Source organism: Diabrotica virgifera, chromosome 1, assembly GCF_917563875.1.
Source record: "Diabrotica virgifera virgifera chromosome 1, PGI_DIABVI_V3a".
NCBI lineage: Eukaryota > Metazoa > Arthropoda > Insecta > Coleoptera > Chrysomelidae > Diabrotica > Diabrotica virgifera.
The window spans coordinates 59,296,307-59,314,460 of NC_065443.1; the positions used below are offsets into that span (position 1 = coordinate 59,296,307).

Here is an 18,154-nt window from a genome sequence, read left to right on the forward strand (position 1 = left end):
ATATTTTCTTACCATAGATATCAAATATCTAATATAAAAAATGCTGATTTAGTGTAAATGTAACTGGATCTCATTCGCGGAAAAAACGCTGATTAACCACTATTATGAGCTGTCGCCAAATTATGTCAAAACGTCTATTGACGTTACCTGTCACGAAAGGGTTAAGCTAATAGCCCAGTCGGGATAGCATTTAATCTTACATGCCGAGCTGCCCCAAATTTTATTTTTCTAATCTTTAGGGTGGGTCAATACTAATAGACTAAGAGCCGCTATAGGTGACAGTGCCGGTTTATGCACTGGGCGCTTGGGGCGGGCGCCCAGGGGCCCGGGCCCCGGAGGGGCCCATATTGACCCGTTCTTTTAATTTATAAAAAAGAAAAGTCGCTAAATAATCTACATATTTTCCGAAATGGAGAAAAGAGTACGAAATACCTGCGATTTCGAAATGGTCTGATTTTAAGACTGATGACTTTATAAGGACTGTTATAACTTTTAAACCAGAGAGTGATTCCTTAGAAAATTGTAAAAAGATGTATCAAGATGGAGACAAAGCTTATTATAGAAAATTAAAGAAAAGCAACTTTTATAGAGGACAATCCAATGGAGGTAAAGAAAAGAGAGTTGGCTAATATACAACGCAAGTGTTAAAGCTGTTTATTGTTACCAGTGCAAATTATTTTCAATTGAAAAAAATTGTTTAACTGATATTGGATGGACCCACTGGAAACATTTGAATATTTTTTGATATCTCACGAAGAAACTAAATTTCATCTGAACTCTATGTTACCTTAATAACAAGTTCATCATTAATTTGAGCTATAGACGCTGGTTTGAAAGAAAGAAGAGTTGTTGTCACTACTAAATTACTTGCTTCGCATGAACTATCATACTTACGGAAATAACTTAAGTTTTCTTGTATACTACAATATATTTGACAAATTCTTAGCTGAGCATTTACAACGGAATGCGAATAAATGAAAAGATTCAGTTAGCTATCAATCTGTCTCACCAAATTTGCAATGAATTCTTGGAAGTAATGAAAAAAAACTTTTAGAAACTTTTGACGCTGTAAATGCTTTACTTAAAAACTAGGGATCCATCAAACCTATTTTTTTCCAGTTAAGCAATAATAGAAACGAAAAATCAGCAGTTAAAATGAAGCCAAGACACCGCAGAATAAAATGGATACCTTCGAGACAGCTCTATTGACACTGATTTGGACAAAAACTTTGGAACGAGTTAATGAAACTCAGTGGCGTAGCGTAGTGGGGGCGGCAGGGGCGGCAAAAATTAACCATAAATAATAAAAATATTTTGTAAATATACCTAACAAACAAACAAATAATGAGAACAACAGAGATGAAAACTCTAGGATCCATAAGAAGTATCACACTCTGAGATAGAATACGAAACGAAGACACATTGAGCGAGCTAGGCGTTCAAGATGTAGTGAGATGGACAAGCATAGGCGTAACCAGGATGATCCTAAGGGGGGGGTTACAACTACCCGAAAGGGGGGGGTTACAACTACTGGAAGGTCTCTGAAGGGTATGGTGTTAAGCGTATAGAGCTCAAAGTACATCCAATGGGGGGGGGGGTTATAACCCCCAAAACCCCCCCCTGGTTACGCCTATGTGGACAAGAGCACGACGACGCATGTGGAGAGACCACGTACGACGATTTTTTTAAGATTTTGCTAATCATTTTGACGTTCTATTGATGAAATATTAATTTCTTACTTCGGATACTTTCACAATTATCGTGTAGATGGCGCCAAGATTAATGGATTAATTTATAATTACATATTACAGAACATTAAAAAAACGTAAATTCAGTATTTAAAACGTAAGTATATTTAAGGTAAAAATATATACCACAGCTTTAATCAACTAATATTTTTTAGAATTAATGTTTTTAATTTTAATTTTAAATTAATCACTTTGACATTTATGTCAAATTTCCAGTAAACGTTTACAGACTTGTCACTACTAGCGCTCGCGAATTTATAAATATCCCCTCTACGTACGAGCTCACAGCGTATAAAAATAGTCAAGAAAAAAAGTGATCTAATTTTTGTCTTATGTATTTTTTAGAATATATTTTTTTATTTGTCATGTGTTGTTTTGTGGAACTTTCCGGTTTTTTTATATTTTTAAATGTGTTTTTTGGAATATTTTTTACGTTTGCTATTCTTCTTGTTTGTTTAAAAAAAAATATTCTAAGAATTTTACAAGAAACGCTTATAGTTAATACATGCATTTTCTTGTTAAAAAAACTGACATCGAATAGCAATTAAGGGGGCCCCTAAACCTCTAGCGCCCAGGGCCCGAAGTTAGGTTAAACCGGCACTGAAGGTGAAATTTCTTAATCATTTTAGGCACGATGGGACCCTATAACCTAAATAGAAGAACCTAAAAGAAAACGTTTGAACACTGTGCCGTCACTTTTCAGTGACACATGCGTCGACAGTGGCGCATCAAACTTTCCACTTATGGACGGGATAAATAAATTAAAAGTTACCCTCCCTTACTAACCGAATTAATTTTTTTAATTTTTCAGCGTAATTTTAACCCACCACCCCCTTCCTCCTGCCCCCAGCATCAAAGACTTCATTTTTCGTTTTTATTTTTTTTTTGGAGGGATGCAATCAATTTTAAAATTTCAAAAAATTCACACGCATAGCTGAGGCTTTCATAAAATATGCCTATTTTTTATAGACTCATAGGTAGAGTGTACATAACCTCAAAAAATTAAAAGAAATTTTTTTTTTCAAAAAAGCGTATAACTTTTTTTTTGAGGAATAGCTGCAGGTCTAATTTTTTCTTAATCTTGTGTGTTTTATCAAATACTATATTTTTAATTTTTTTCAGATTTTTCCGTAAGGCTCCCCACCTTCAAAAATCCGAAAAACTGTTTTTTGGGGGGTTTTGGGGGATTTTCCCTATTTTATAGACTTCATAATGTATCAAATCAATGTTGTTTTTATAGTTTATATGTAACTTGAAGTAACTGAGTCCTTTATAATATTTAAAAATCATGAAAACACGTTCAAACCCCCCCAAAACCCCTTTAAAAACAGTTTTTTGGATTTTTGAAGATGACCAGCGTTACAGAAAAATCTAAAAAAATTAGAAATATAGTGTTTGATAAAATACACAAGACTAAGAAAAAATTAGATCTGCAGCTATCCCCAAAAAAAAGTTATATACTTTTTTCAAAAAAAAAAAATTTAAATATTTTTTGAGGTTATGTACACTCAACCTACAGGTCTATAAAAAATAGACGTGTTTTATAAAAGCTTTAACTATGTGTGTGAATTTTTTGAAATTTCAAAATTGATTGCATCCCACCAAAAAAAAATAAAATCGAAAAATTAAATTTTTGATGGTGGGGGCATGGAGAAGGGGGTGGTGGGTTAAAATTACGATAAATCTTATGTCTTAATCACATAGAACTTAAAAAAATGAAAAAAAGTAAATTCTGGTAATGAGGGAGGATATTTTTAATTTCTGTATCCCGTCCATAAGTTGAAAGTTTGATGCGCCACTGTAGACGCATGTGCCACTGAAAAGTGACGGCACAGTGCTCAAACGTTTTCTTTTAGGTTCTACTATTTAAGTTATAGGGTCCCGTCGTGCCTAAAATGATTAAGAAATTTCACCTATAGCGGCTCTTAGTCTATAATGTTAATTTAGTAAAACTAATATAAAATAAAATAAAAATGTATACCATTTTTATTCAGTTGCAATGCGAAGGCAAAACCGTCTTATTTTTCACTTAGAACAAAGAGCACAAACCAGCACTCTAAACCGACGATTTTCGACTCTAATTGGAGTCATCATCAGAGAGGCGTAGGTTTGCTGTTCTCTGTCCCAAGTGACGAAACTCCGAGAGCTTATCCTCGCATTGTAACTGACGTTTATGGAGTAGGTGTCTAGCGACATCTGGCAACTGAAAGTCAAAGTTTTCAACCTAATAGAAATAATAAAAATATTGAAAAATATCAAAAATATTCCTAAAAGATATTTAATTGAAAACTTATTGGACCATTTTCAATGCGGGGATAAGCTCTCGGAGATTCGTCACTTGGGGCAGAGAGCAGCAAACTTACGCCTCTCTGATGATGACTCCAATAAGAGTCGAAAATCGTCGTGAATGTGCTGGTTTGCGCTCTCTGTTCTAAGTGAAAAATAAAATAGTTTTGTCTTCGCATTGCAACTAAATAAAAATGGTATACATTTTTATTTTATTTTATATTAGTTTTACTCCTTTGAGTAACTAGGTCCATTTTCCGTTGGAATTTACTAGCTGCACAGACGGGGTCGTGAATTGTAAGTTTTTGAATTCCCTCTTGTCTTCTTCACTTCAGGCTTGCAATTGTTGCAACAGGAAAATGGTCCAATAAGTTTCCAATTAAATATCTTTTAGGAATATTTTTAATATTTTTCAATATTTTTAATATTTCTATTAGGTTGAAAACTTTGATCTTCAGAAAACCTACGCCTCTCTGATGATGACTCTAATTAGAGTCGAACATCGTCGATTTAGAGTTCTGGTTTGCACTCTCTGTTCTAAGTGAAAAATAAGACAGTTTTGCCTTCGCATTGCAACTGAATAAAAATGGTATACATTTTTATTTTATTTTATATTAGTTTTATTCCTTTGAGTAACTAGGTCCATTTTCCGTTGGAATTTACCAGCTGAACAGACGGTTTTTGAATACCCTCTTGTCTTCTTCGCTTCAGCATCCTCCTGGCTTGCAATTTTTAGAAACCGTGGAGGTGTTACCAGAAAAATGGTCCAATAAATTTTCAGTAGTAATTGCACAAGAGCTCTAAAATTATTGAATTTTTCCCGAGTGTCACTTTGGCAGTTTTAATTTCACGAGCCGAAGGCGAGTGAAATTATGTCAAAGTGTCACGAGGGCAAAAATTCTATATTAATTTTAGAGTTCGAGTGCGATTTGTTGCGATTATTTCATGAATAAAACTGTTCAAAACCAAAATTTTATTGTAATTTATACAGGGTGTAACAAAAATACAGGTCATAAATTTAATCACATATTCTGGGACCAAAAATAGTTCGATTGAACCTAACTTACCTTAGTACAAATGTGCACACAAAAAAAGTTACAGCCCTTTGAAGTTACAAAGTGAAACTCGATTTTTTCCAATATATCGAAAACTATTAGAGATCTTTTATTAAAAATAGACATGTGGCATTCTTATAGTAGTAGTATCTTAAGAAAAAATTATAGTGAAATTTGGACACCCCACAAAAATTTTATGGGGGTTTTGTTCCTTTAAACCCCCCCCAAACTTTTGTGTACGTTCCAATTTAATTATTATTGTAGTAACATTAGTTAAACACAATATTTTAAAAACTTTTTTGCCTCTTAGTACTTTTTCGATAAGTCAGTTTTTATCGAGATATTTTGAATATTTGTCAAATCCACCACATATTTGTATATGGCTTAGTACGATTATGGAGCCTTGGTAATGGCTCTGGTAAAAATTATGGTAATAATATGAAAATTTATTTATGATTTACATTTTTAGGTATATTTTGAACCATATTAAAAAAGAAGTAATATCTCGATAAAAAGTGTCTTCTCAAAAAAATACAAAGAGGCAAAAAAGTTTTAAAGACACTGTGTTTAACTAATGGCACCGCATTAAAAGTTTAATTGAAACATACACAAACATTTGGGGGGTTTAAAGGAACAAAACCCCCATAAAATTTTTATGTAAACATATTAAAAAAGAAGCCGCAACTCGATAAAAGCTGCCTTATCAAAAAAATACTAAGAGGCAAAAAAGTTTTAGAAATATTGAATTTAACTAATGGTACCACAATAATAATTTAATTGGAACGTACACAAAAGTTTGGGGGGGTTTAAGGGAACAAAACCCCCATAAAATTTTTATGGGGTGCACAAATTTCACTATAATTCTTTTTTAAGATGTTCCTGCCATAAGAATGCCACATGTCCATTTTCAATAAAAAATCTCTAATAGTTTTCGATATATTCTAAAAAATCGATTTTCATTTTGTAACTTCAAAGGGCTGTAACTTTTTTTATGTGCATATTTGTACTAAGGTAAATTAGGTTCATTCGAACTATTTTTGGTCTCAGAATATGTGGTTTAATTTATGACCTGTATTTTCGTTACACCCTGTATATGTAAGTACCAATTAGTGAAATTAAACACAGTTGTTATAAATATGTATTTGACGGTTGAAAGTCATCACTTTTATAATTTTTAAAACATTTGTCATTAATGTCACTGAATGTATTTTTTCGTAGCAACGAAGGGCATCTGACGTAATATGCTTAACGATGGGAGATTATCAAAAATTATCACTAGTAATACCACTAGAGGTCAAATTATTTCCGGAAATTTTTTTGAGATCATGAATATTTTGAAAATTTCCCGAGTCGCAGACGAGGGAAATTTTCTAAAAATATTCATGATCAAAAAAAAATTTCCGGATATTAATTTGACTTCGCGTGGTATTCGGTAAGAAAATTCCACACCAAATTTGCATTTGAAAATCCAAAGCTGCATGAACAGATTAATAGCGCGCCATAGCTTTGTCAGCAATTATTTAGGCTTTCAAATTCGTAATTTCTACTCATTGTAGTTGCATGGGAATACCATTTCAAGATAGAAAATAGTATATTCTTCAATTTTACATAAGTTTTGAGTAACTACAAGTGATAGAAAATGAATCAAAACTAAATTATGTAAACAAATAAAAACCAGTCTGTCAAAAATGTTCTGTTATTGTAAACGTCAAAAAATTTCCACTATAATTCGCTGTTGGGTACCCCACGAGCAAAAAATTTCCGATAAAATACCTCCGTTGCCATGGTGATCTGTCAAAATAACGTATTTTGATTGGTTCAAAATTACAGGTGTGGAATTTTCACCTTAATTTGCATGTCTGTAGCTTTCTATTGGTCAGAATCTCCTATGAATGAAATAATCAATTAAATATCTTTTAGGAATATTTTTAATATTTTTCAATATTTTTAATAATTCTCTTAGGTTGAAAACTTTGACTTTTTTTGTTATAAATGTGATTATCTATAATTTCATATATTACAATTTTTCGTGTGGTCGATATTTTCCGAGTTTTGGGGGAAAGTAATGAGAGTTAGACCATACTTATTGAGTTATCTCGTTTATTATTAGTTCAACGACAAAAATGTACCTATATGAAAATGGAGAGAATTCAATTGTAAACAATTTCTATTTCTTTCATATTTTTGCTAAAATCAATATTTAAGGTATTACGTATGCGGTAAATGCGCGAGCGTAAGACCAGATTGGTTTTATAGCAATTGTTTTTGTTCAATATGTACGTCATTTTAAATTTTTCGACAAAAATGGTAGGAACTGAAATTGTTGGAAATGCAATTTCCTACAGTATCCTTTATACAATTTTTTTTGGCCAATATTTTCCGAGTTAAAAAGAAGAAAATAGTGTAAGGGGAGGGGAAGCATAGATAAATAATAATTATTGAATGATCTCGTTTATTATTACCTTTACGGTATGATTGTAAATAAACAAAAATGCGGGAGGGAATTATATTTTAAAAAATTTTTGGAACTTCCAATTAAACATCAACCAATCTTCATAAAGTCATAAATAATAGCTTATATGCATTTAGTTCACTTAATTTTATTAACTAACGGGTTTATTGAGTAGAATTTGCCTCGAATTATAATTTAAGTTTCATGTCAGCTAATATATTTTTTTGTTTCAACATGTTTTTTTCTTTGAACCTCCCAATTTATTTACAAACTGTAAAACAAGTTACAATGAGTAAATTTTGTGACCACTAGTGTAGGTGACTTGGAGAAAATGATTCATTAATCATTTTCTTTACAAATATTTTACATAGATATAAAATTGTTTGTCTCTGGGAATTGCGACACATATAACTAAAATCGCGATGGTAAATCACTAGGTGTATTTCGTCTAAGTCTTCGTCTGACTGGTTGTCTCATCAGGTTTCTGGCTAGTACATTTGGATGTTGTGTCAGTCTGTCTTCGTATTTCTGTGCGAAGTTAGTAATTTCTTCTTTTACTGTTGCAATTTCTAGATCGCATACCATGGGGCATTTGTGATTATTCGAAGAACCTTCGACTGGAACCTCTCCAAGATTTCGAAATTGGAGTTTGATGCAGTACCCCAAAGTTGGATCCCGTAACTCCATATTGGCTTCAAAATTGCTTTGTAGACAAGTACTTTATTTTTCATTGAAAGTGATGATTTGTGACCAATCAGCCAGTAAAGATTGTGTAATTTGAGACCAAGTTGTTTGCGCTTCATAAAAATGTGTGTTCTCCAGTTTAATCTTTGGTCTAGGTGCATTCCAAGGTATTTGACAGTTGCTTGCTGTTTTAGTTGGTGGTTGTTGATATATACAGGCGGGCAGTGACCTTTACGGTTTGTGAAGGTAATATGAACCGACTTTGTTTCATTTGTTTGAAAACGCCACCGTCTTAGCCAAGTTTGCATTTTGTTGAGGCTGGTTCGCAGAAGTTGAGAAGCTATCCGTGGGTCCTGATGTACTGACATCACTGCTGTGTCATCTGCATATGTAGCTGTCGTGGTTTGAAAGTTTGTTTCAAACATTTTTTTTTAATGTTTAAATTTTTGGGGGAATTTCCCCATTACCTTCCCCTAGATCTCCAGCGTGGCGACTGGTTTTGTCGAAAAAATGTAGGAAATCGCAATTGCAATAATTTCAGTTCTGACAAACCATTCCGGTCTTACGCTCGCGCCTTTACCGCAAGCGTACTACCTTAAATATTGAAATTATCAAAAAACTTATGAAATCAAAATTGTATAAAATTTAATTCTCATTATTTTTGTGTAGATACATTTTTGTCGTAAAACTAATAATAAACGAGCTAATGCAATAATTATGACCTAACTCTCACTATTTTCCCCTATAACTCGGCAAATATCGACCACATCAAAAAAATTGTTATATACGTAATTATAGAAAATCACATTTTCAACAATTTTAGTTTGTATATCTTTTGTCGAGAAGTTGAAAATAGCGGAGATATTGAGCAAAAACGGTTCTCGTTTAAAATCAAGATGGCGGCTAACGCAACGGCGGAATTCAGTCGAAATTTTAAATTTACACTACTATTAACCCAGCTTTAAGATTAGAAATATACAATTTGGGGCAGCTCGGCTCCGTGATATAGACATGTGTACCTAGATATTAAAATAAATGGACAAATATTTAATTCTGAATTTGCCTTTAAAATATTTAACAGGTGTTATCGTTGTTGGTTGAAGTCATCATTTTATAATAGTGTTGATTCGAAAAATTTTTCATTTAAAAACTTTTTAAGCCGGACCTGCTTTTATACAGGTTTGACTAATTAGGTAGCTAACTAGCGAGGTTAGATACATACACACCTTGTTTACGATTATTTTGATAAATAAAATTACATAATAAAATTAAGGAAAAAGTTTGTGTATCCTTACTTTTTCAGGATGTGATGTATCACTTGTCACTAACACTATTGCTAATTTTGATTCATTAAATTTGGATTTTATTTACAAAATACCTATTAAACCTTTTGATGGATATGAATAAAACATGTGTTTATCACACTGTTGTCAAGATTGGCCTACTCATTTTTATAGATATAATAAAATTGATTCCTTGAAATGCAACAACAAAAATACAACATAATAAATGTGTAATGAAAAGAAAAACTTACTTCGTCCATTTTTACTGCTACCTGAACAATAAAATATGACAATTATTGCATTAGTTATTATCCTATGTTCTATGCAATATGCTATGCAATCGAGCCACTGATATAAAAACTATTGGATATGCAATTTTAAAACGCTTAACCTTAACATGGATTGAACCATAACAAGTTGATGACTAATGATAACGATATCAGTTGTCATGATAAGGAATTCTGGTGATTTGTGGATTGAGCATGGTGTGGGTGTGGTTGTGCGTGTGTATTTTGTGTGTTTGGGTCTATTGAATAAAAATAAGTTACCTTAGAAGCAGTAACTTAAACAAAAGCTTACTTGTAAGCAAAGATGTTACTTATTTATATTTGAATAAAAGTAAGTTTTTTCTGATAAGGTAATGCTGGAAAAACAGTCTGAAATTTAAGTAGGTATACCTATACCCAGGGCTCCCGCTATCATATGTGCAAAGTGTGCAATGCACACGGTCGCCTTCCTTTAGGGGCGCCAAAACTGAGGGTCAAAAATTGCAAAAATATTTACAAAAAAAAAATCAAAAAGCAAAAATTAATTTTAAAATAAAAGTTGAGAAATTAAATACAGTAGGAAAAATGAAAGAATACCCATGAACAAACATATAAAACACGCTGTATTTTTTTGTCACTGTGTCACACAAAAAATTGGCCAGCGCAAGTACATGTAATAATTATTATTGTTACATGTACTTGCACTGGAAAATTTTCTTTGTGACACGGTGACAGGAAATTACAGCGTGTTTTATATGTTCGTTCATGGGTATTCTTTCATTTTTCCGACTGTAGTTCAGTTTTACTTTGGATGGCATTTATTAGTCTTTTTATTGATATACATAAAATAAAAACTCCCGCTATAAAAATAACAAACACCCATTCTGTAGACAAAACTGTGGGTAAGAAATACCTAACGATGCCCTGATTTCGTAGAAATAGCTATTTGTATAATAAGGGAGGAAAGTGCTACTTTTCCTCCCGAGAATGAAGTTTACTGCCCGACGCGTAGCGGAGGGCAGTAATCATTCAAGGGAGGAAAAGGCACTTTACTCCCATGTTATACATATGGTTTTTCCACCTTCCTCAAATAATAAGTCATTTTTTCATTTCTACTTAATTTATTTACGTAACTAACCAACAAAATTTATTAGAACTAAAACAAACAAGTAGGTACAATATAACTGTCAACTGTCAAATATAAGTCAAATTATTAATGTAAACATTGTTAAATAAAAATAACAATTAACTGTTTTTTACCATTCTACAGAATACAGGGGGTTTTATAAATAAACGTTAAAATGTATAGATACTTACGTAATAGAAAATAGATATTGTACAGGGCGTCCATAAGTTGTATTTCATGAATGAAATACCATGACGTCACTTTTACTTTTCCTCCCTAGGGAGGAAAAGTACAACTTTGCTCCCTAAAATCAGGTCCGGAAAAGTATACTTTCGGTAGAGGTAGGTGGAAAAATTCTTAACAGCTTTAGTAGTGTGTGGGCGGTAATCTAATTTGGCTTTATGCAGGGCAGATCAACATGCACATATGCAATTGTCATTATAAGGCAGTTGATGGAAGAATACAGGAGTAAAGAAACAAACGCTCATGTGGTATTCATTGATCTTGAGAAAGCATATGATAGAGTTCCTCGAGTGTCGAGAGATTCTGTGGTGGGCACTCAATAAGAAAGGAGTCCCTGGTGAATATGTAAAGATTGTAAGGGATATGTATGAGGGAGTAACGACTAGTGTTCGGACAGGTGTGGGAGAGACTGATAAATTTCATATGAAAGTAGGATTGCACCAAGGCTCTGTGCTTAGTCCGTATTTATTCTCATTAGTTTTGGACCAGATAACAGCGAAACTACAGGGTAACATTCCATGGTGCTTAATGTATGCTGATGATGTCGTGTTAGTAGGAAATAGTGAAAGAGACTTAGAACAAAAACTGGAACAGTGGAGGCAAGCTCTGGAGGAAAAAGGTTTAAAACTTAGTAGGACAAAAACAGAGTATTTAGAATGTTCATTTAAAGATGGAGTTACTACAAATAAAATGGTATCTTTGAAAGAAGAAATAGATGGAGATGTATGCAGTAGAATTAGGGCTGAATGGATGAAGTGGAAAGAAGCGAGTGGTGTGTTGTGTGACAGAAAAATTCCAATGAAGCTGAAGGGAAAATTCTACAAAACAGCCATAAGACCGGCTATTATGTACGGAACTGAATGTTGGGCAGTGAAAAAGAAAAAGGAACAACGAATGCATGTGGCGGAAATGAGAATGCTTAGATGGATGAGTGGAGTGACAAAGAAGGATAAACTTAGAAATGAGTATATTAGGGGAAGTCTAGGTGTGGCACCAATTGATGCCAAAATGAGAGAGCATAGGTTAAGATGGTTTGGTCATGTTCAACGTCGAGACGTTAATCACCCGATACGAAGAATAGCTGAAGTGCAGATTCCTGGAAGGAGTAGGAGAGGAAGACCAAAGAAGACCTGGGGGAGACGATAAGGCAGGACATGTTGGTAAAGGGGATTAACATTGATGTGACCCAAGATAGAATTGTGTGGAGAAATGCAATTAGGAAAGCCGACCCCGCATAGGGATAAGGCAAAGAGAATGATTATGAGATCATTTTGGACAGTTCCGGCGCCATTTATATATTTAACCCTGTTTCAAGTAACTAGTACCGATGTACACTAGCCCAGGGGGACCGACGGTTTTACGTGCTCTCCGAGGCACAGTGAGACGGCTCATGTCATTATTGGAAATGAAAATGGTTTGTCTTTAGCAGGTCTCGAACCCACGTGCACTGGCGTATGAGGCCAGCGAATATGCCGTTACTCCACGGCCGCTCAAATGATGAATCGACAAGATTTGAAAATCGCATACCCATCAAATAACCAATTAGACCGGACTCTCTCGTCGCCCCCGTTAGTGAAATTATTCCGATTCGATTTTTTTTGCACAAACTTACTCAAAATGAGGTCCTTATAACAAATCCACAGTGTTTCAGGCTGTGCCGTGGTCGAAAAATTGTTAAAACAAATTCACAAAAATAATTTTTTTATTTCGAACAATTTTTTTAGATCACTTGGGTCATTCTGAGTAAAAAAGGTCTCTTGTCATTGTTCACTAAAATTTATTTAAGTTATACGCGATTTAAAATTTAAAAATGCGAAAATGGCCATTTTTAGGTCTTACAAAAAGGTGGGATGTTGTGTTGTGGAATAATCATTTTTTAATAAAACAGGTGTTAACAATTGTATTTCTTCAAAGAATGAATTTTCGTTAGAACATGTAATTTTGGCTCTATCATAAGGATTTAATGATTTCCAGTTAAAAATTAAAGTGGTGATGATTTGATTTGTAATTCAGATATCTGTTGGTGTGTGTTGGTTTTCTATACACGTGAGTCTCATATCCAGTATCCTCCTTTGAGACTAAAACATCGAGGAAAGGTAGGGTGTTATTATATTCCTTTTCAGTTTTAAATTTTATTGTCTCTTCTTGATCGTGTATAATATTTAGCAATGTATTCAACAATTCTGATTTATGAGACCATATTGAAAACACATCATCTATATATCTCCACCATACTGTGTTTTCAATATGGCCTTATATATCAGAATTGTTGGATAGGTACATTCCTAAATATTATAAACGATCAAAAAGAGACAATAAAATTTACAATGGAAAAGGAATATAATACACCTTATCTTTCCTCGATGTTTTAGTCTCAAAGAAGGATACTAGATCTGAGACTCAAGTGTATAGAAAACCAACACACACCAACAGATATCTGAATTACAAATCAAATCACAACATCAACGTTAAAAAGGGAATCATTAAATCCTTATATGATAGAGCAAAAATTACATATTCTAACGAAAATTCATTCTTAGAAGAAAGACAATTGTTAACATATGTTTTATTAAAAAATGATTATCGTTTATAAATAAGGAATTGTCAAGACTGGATCGAATGGAACAGAACAACTTAGAACGGGATCCTATAGCATCCACAAGAAATAATACGAGGAAAATATCAATACCATATAATATAAAAAGATTTATTATTATTAATTATTATCCGAGATTTATTATCCGAGATTTATTTATTATCCGAGAATTTTTTATTATTATCCGAGAAACTTAACTCCGAGTCAACATTTCAACAACATTCAAAACAACAAACACTTTGAGATCTATTCTAACTAAAACTAAACCTAACAGTGAACAAGAAAAAACAAAGAATTGTATTTATAAAATACCTTGTGAATGCGAACAATTTTATTTAGGTGAAACATCAAGACCATTAAACGTTAGAGTAAGTGAATATCAGTTTTATATTAAAAACTAGCTGACCCGGTGAACTTCGTTGCACCTTATGTACCTTATGGAATTAGATAATGTGTCATAATTCAATAACTAAAAATTAAGAAAACCAAAAAAAATTTCAAAAATATTACGTATGAAAAAAGTTGAATCTTCCATGTGCAAAACCTGTAGACAATGAGCCGGGATCAACGAACTGTCAACACTGATGGAATGGCCCCGTCCCATTCAAACAGTGAAGCGAGCTTGGCGCCAACATACAAGAGAGAGGTCCTAGAGAGACAGAGAATTTTTCAGGTAAGATTTGCTACAACTACAACCAGAGTGGCCAGATGTGATTTTATAAATCCCCCACTTAGAAACTGAAATTCCCTCAAATCACCCAAATCTAAATTTTTGCCGCATTTTAATAAATTAGTATTCAAATGTAGAGAATAATAAACAAAAATTATACTACTTATCAACAGAGGGCCCTGGAAATAATTCATACGTCCTATCTTCTTCGATTATATGAGATTATAATATACATTTCTATGTGTACATTCGCAAATTTAATTTCCCATGACCTTTAAAATCATTCATAATTTTCACCCCAAAAAATCTCCCAACCATTTCTGCTTAGAGAAGTTCCCCTATACTCTTTCAAATTACCCCAAAATTGTGGGAAAATGTCCCAATCTGGCAACCTTGACGTACCTGACTAGTACTGTCAATTTGTTTGTTTACGAAAGATGGCGATTATCTTCCCTCCTTTACCTGATTATCTGCTATCTCATCCACAGATCACTTAACTCTCTTAGATGGAGGTAGATGATCTGTGATCTCATCCTGGCGCCAGTAAATTCACTTCATGGCGATTCCATCAGTGTTGACAGTTCATTGGCCGGGATAGGTAAAATTTGCCCGCCATTTTGGGCAGCATAAGAGTCTATAACTTGAATAGTAGAAAACATTATGCCGTAGAAAGTATTATGCCGTCACTTTTTAGTGCCGCATGCATCGACGCACTGTGGTTCCAAATGCCGAAAACGTGGTCTTGAAACTTTAAGCCAAGCCGCACACCAAAGAAACATGAAACGAAAATCATGAAACATGAAACGAAAAACATGTTTCATGAAAAGAAAACACTGCTAAAAAAATCTCAAAGTCCGCCTACTAATGAAACGAGTGTGATTCATGCTCATGACCCATTTTTATTTTCGGAGAGTCTCATAAATGGCCGGATATATATTTGTTTAGCAGTGGTTTATTTCCATGAAACGTAATTTACGTTTCATGTTTCTTTGATGTGCGGCCGGGCTAAAAGCGTATATGGTTCATACACTTCGGATTTACCTTCGTACTTAAGGGTTTTTGGCATCGCTGATTATCAATCTGACATTTCTTCTAAACAAAATGGCAGATCCAAAATGGAGGAAAATATTTAAAATATCAATGAACACGCAATATTTTTTAAAAATTCAGTAATTTAAGGTCGCTTGACATTTTTTTTTAATAAATGATGGATCCAATATGGCGTAAATAAATTCAAATTTTTTATTTTAAACGCATATGTTTTTGAAATGTTATATTACTTATGAGAAACCCTTAAAATTTCCTGATTACGCGTGCATTTTCGGTTTGAAGTACAACGTTCAGAACCTTTTACTTATGTACAACCGCCAATACATATTCCTGTTATGTAGAACCGTCACAGAATTATGTACTTTTTGAATGTATATGTACAAAATTTTGATTATTTTAACTATACATACATATTTTTACTGTTTATTTATTAACAGATTTTATGCACTCATTGTTAATCAATCTTAAGTCAACTTACATCTTACATACTTGAAAAAGAAGTATCTGCTTTACAGCGATAAAATTGATAAATTACAAAATATTTTACAGCATTTGCAATGCACGCGTTCTTTTTTACTTTCACTGTCAGCCAAGATAACGTCGTACATGATTCACTTATCCCTGAGATATGAATAAGAATACATCCGGTATGATTTTTATACCTGCGTATTACTACTCTACGATAGTATGTGAAAAAAACTGTAAACATAAAAATCTCTAGATAGGACTTTTTATCTCATGATTACGTTTTCAGCATTTGGCACCACCGTGCGACGTGACGGTGGAAAATGAAAGTGTCCAAAATGTCCCCAGTCCCAGAATTCATTAAAAGTAAAAGTTAGCAGAATCTTAATCTGCCACCATCAAACATTGATTTTTAATTTATACCTTAAATTTTTTTATTTTAGCTAATGCCTCGAAAACTAATGGCCATTGGCATGGTAGGTCCGGTAATTTTGAACAGTTAGGTACCTAGTGTCATGTGTAGTGTGTGTGTTGAGTAAGTGTCTTGTTACTTTGCAAAGTTAGGTACCTAGTGTCATGTGTAGTGTGTGTGTTGAGTAAGTGTCTTGTTACTTTGCAAAGTCGACGTCATTGTCTTTGCAAAGAGACGCTAATTGTATCCAAGGACAGAAACTGTATCCTATGCAAGGACAGAAACTATATTCATTTATTAATTTATAATAAATGAAAAATTTCTGACCCTGGTGAGATTCGAACCCACAACCTTTCGGATTTTTTCGATCCAAAGGCAGGCGCTCTTACCACTGAGCCACGGAGGGGGTAATAAAATTTTATATATTAATTAATTATGAAAATAACAACAAAATAATATCGATCATAATAATATAATCTAATGTCATTGTAGATGACAATCTCATTGGAAATTGAACACATTTAAATTGAATTCTCATATCTCATATATATTGAGTATAGTGTCCATTTACTGTATCCCGAATAAAGTACGTGCCTCCTAGTGGCGGGATACGGGCAACAATACATTGGCTTATAGGGCCAGTCCTTACAGTAGGGATCCTGTCTATACAGAAAAATGCAGGCGGGTGTGGGGTAATACTGCACTTTGGTTGCATTGGTGGTGTATTGGCTAAACGTGCAGAGCAGGGTATGGTGCTGATAGAAAAGGCATTCAGGCATCAAATATCCAAACAAAATCTTTTCAGGCCATAATAATGAAAAGACCTTCTCCAATGATATAAAAACGTATACTGAAATGATGGCATCTCCTGAGGTAAAATATGCCGGAAGTAAAATGAGCCTCCGTTCGAATTTCCGGGTGAGGACTATCTCAGGGGGAACACCATTGCAGATTAGAAAAATCAGGATAGGGTCGTGGAATCTTGGTAGTCTTACAGGTAAGAGTCTGGAGTTAGTGGATGCGCTCAAACGAAGGAGAGTTCAAATTGCTTGTATTCAACAAACTAAGTGGAAAGGACAAAGGGCGAAAGAACTAGGTGAAGGTTACAAATTGTGGTATACAGGGAGTAGTAACACTAGAAATGGAGTTGGTATAATTGCTGATAGTGAAATGAAAGATAACGTAGTGGAAGTTGTAAGAACGAGTGATAGAATGATGTCAGTGAAATTTGTAATTGATAAAGAGGTACTGAATGTTGTGTGTGTATGCTCCTCAAACAGGTCTGGGTGAGCATGAAAGAAGAGCTTTCTATGACCAATTAGGATACGTCCTGAGTGATATTCCGTCAGAGGAGAAAGTTATAATAGGAGATGATTTTATTGCTTTTTATTGCTGGATCAAGCAGTTCTACTCGTATAAAGTGAATCTTTTACTCGAATTTATGATAATTACCCTTAAGTAAACAAATGCTCTATGAATTATGATTTTTTACGAAAAAAAATGATTCTTCATAAAATGCTTTGCATAGTCTAAAAACAAAAATGTAACCAAATATAAAATTGTGTCAATCTTATGAGTATCAAAAATATGAATCTCGATCAAGAGTACCATATATTTCACAATATCGAAAATTATTATTTCCACCTACCTCTACCGAAAGTATACTTTTCCAGACCTGATTGTAGGGAGCAAAGTTGTACTTTTCCTCCCTTGGGAGGAAAAGTAAAAGTGACGTCATGGTATTTCATTCATGAAATATAACTTATTGACGCCCTGTACAATATCTATTTTCTATTACGTAAGTATCTATATCTACAT

General features: G+C 33.6%; 1 protein-coding gene across 2 annotated transcripts in view; it reads right to left on the reverse strand.

The window, feature by feature from the left end:
• LOC114333841 (uncharacterized) overlaps window positions 1–9,940 on the reverse strand; it is a 40,465-nt gene extending 30,525 nt beyond the window's left edge. The window contains exon 1 of one of the 2 annotated variants that reach the window (XM_028283830.2): window positions 9,760–9,940. In XM_028283830.2, coding sequence (XP_028139631.1) covers window positions 9,760–9,768 — 9 coding nt within the window. In that variant the 5' untranslated portion in view covers window positions 9,769–9,940. Of the gene's footprint in view, window positions 1–9,520; window positions 9,645–9,759 lie in introns of those variants that run through there. The other variant, XM_028283831.2, reaches the window with a different exon arrangement.
• Window positions 9,941–18,154: the final 8,214 nt, after the last annotated feature.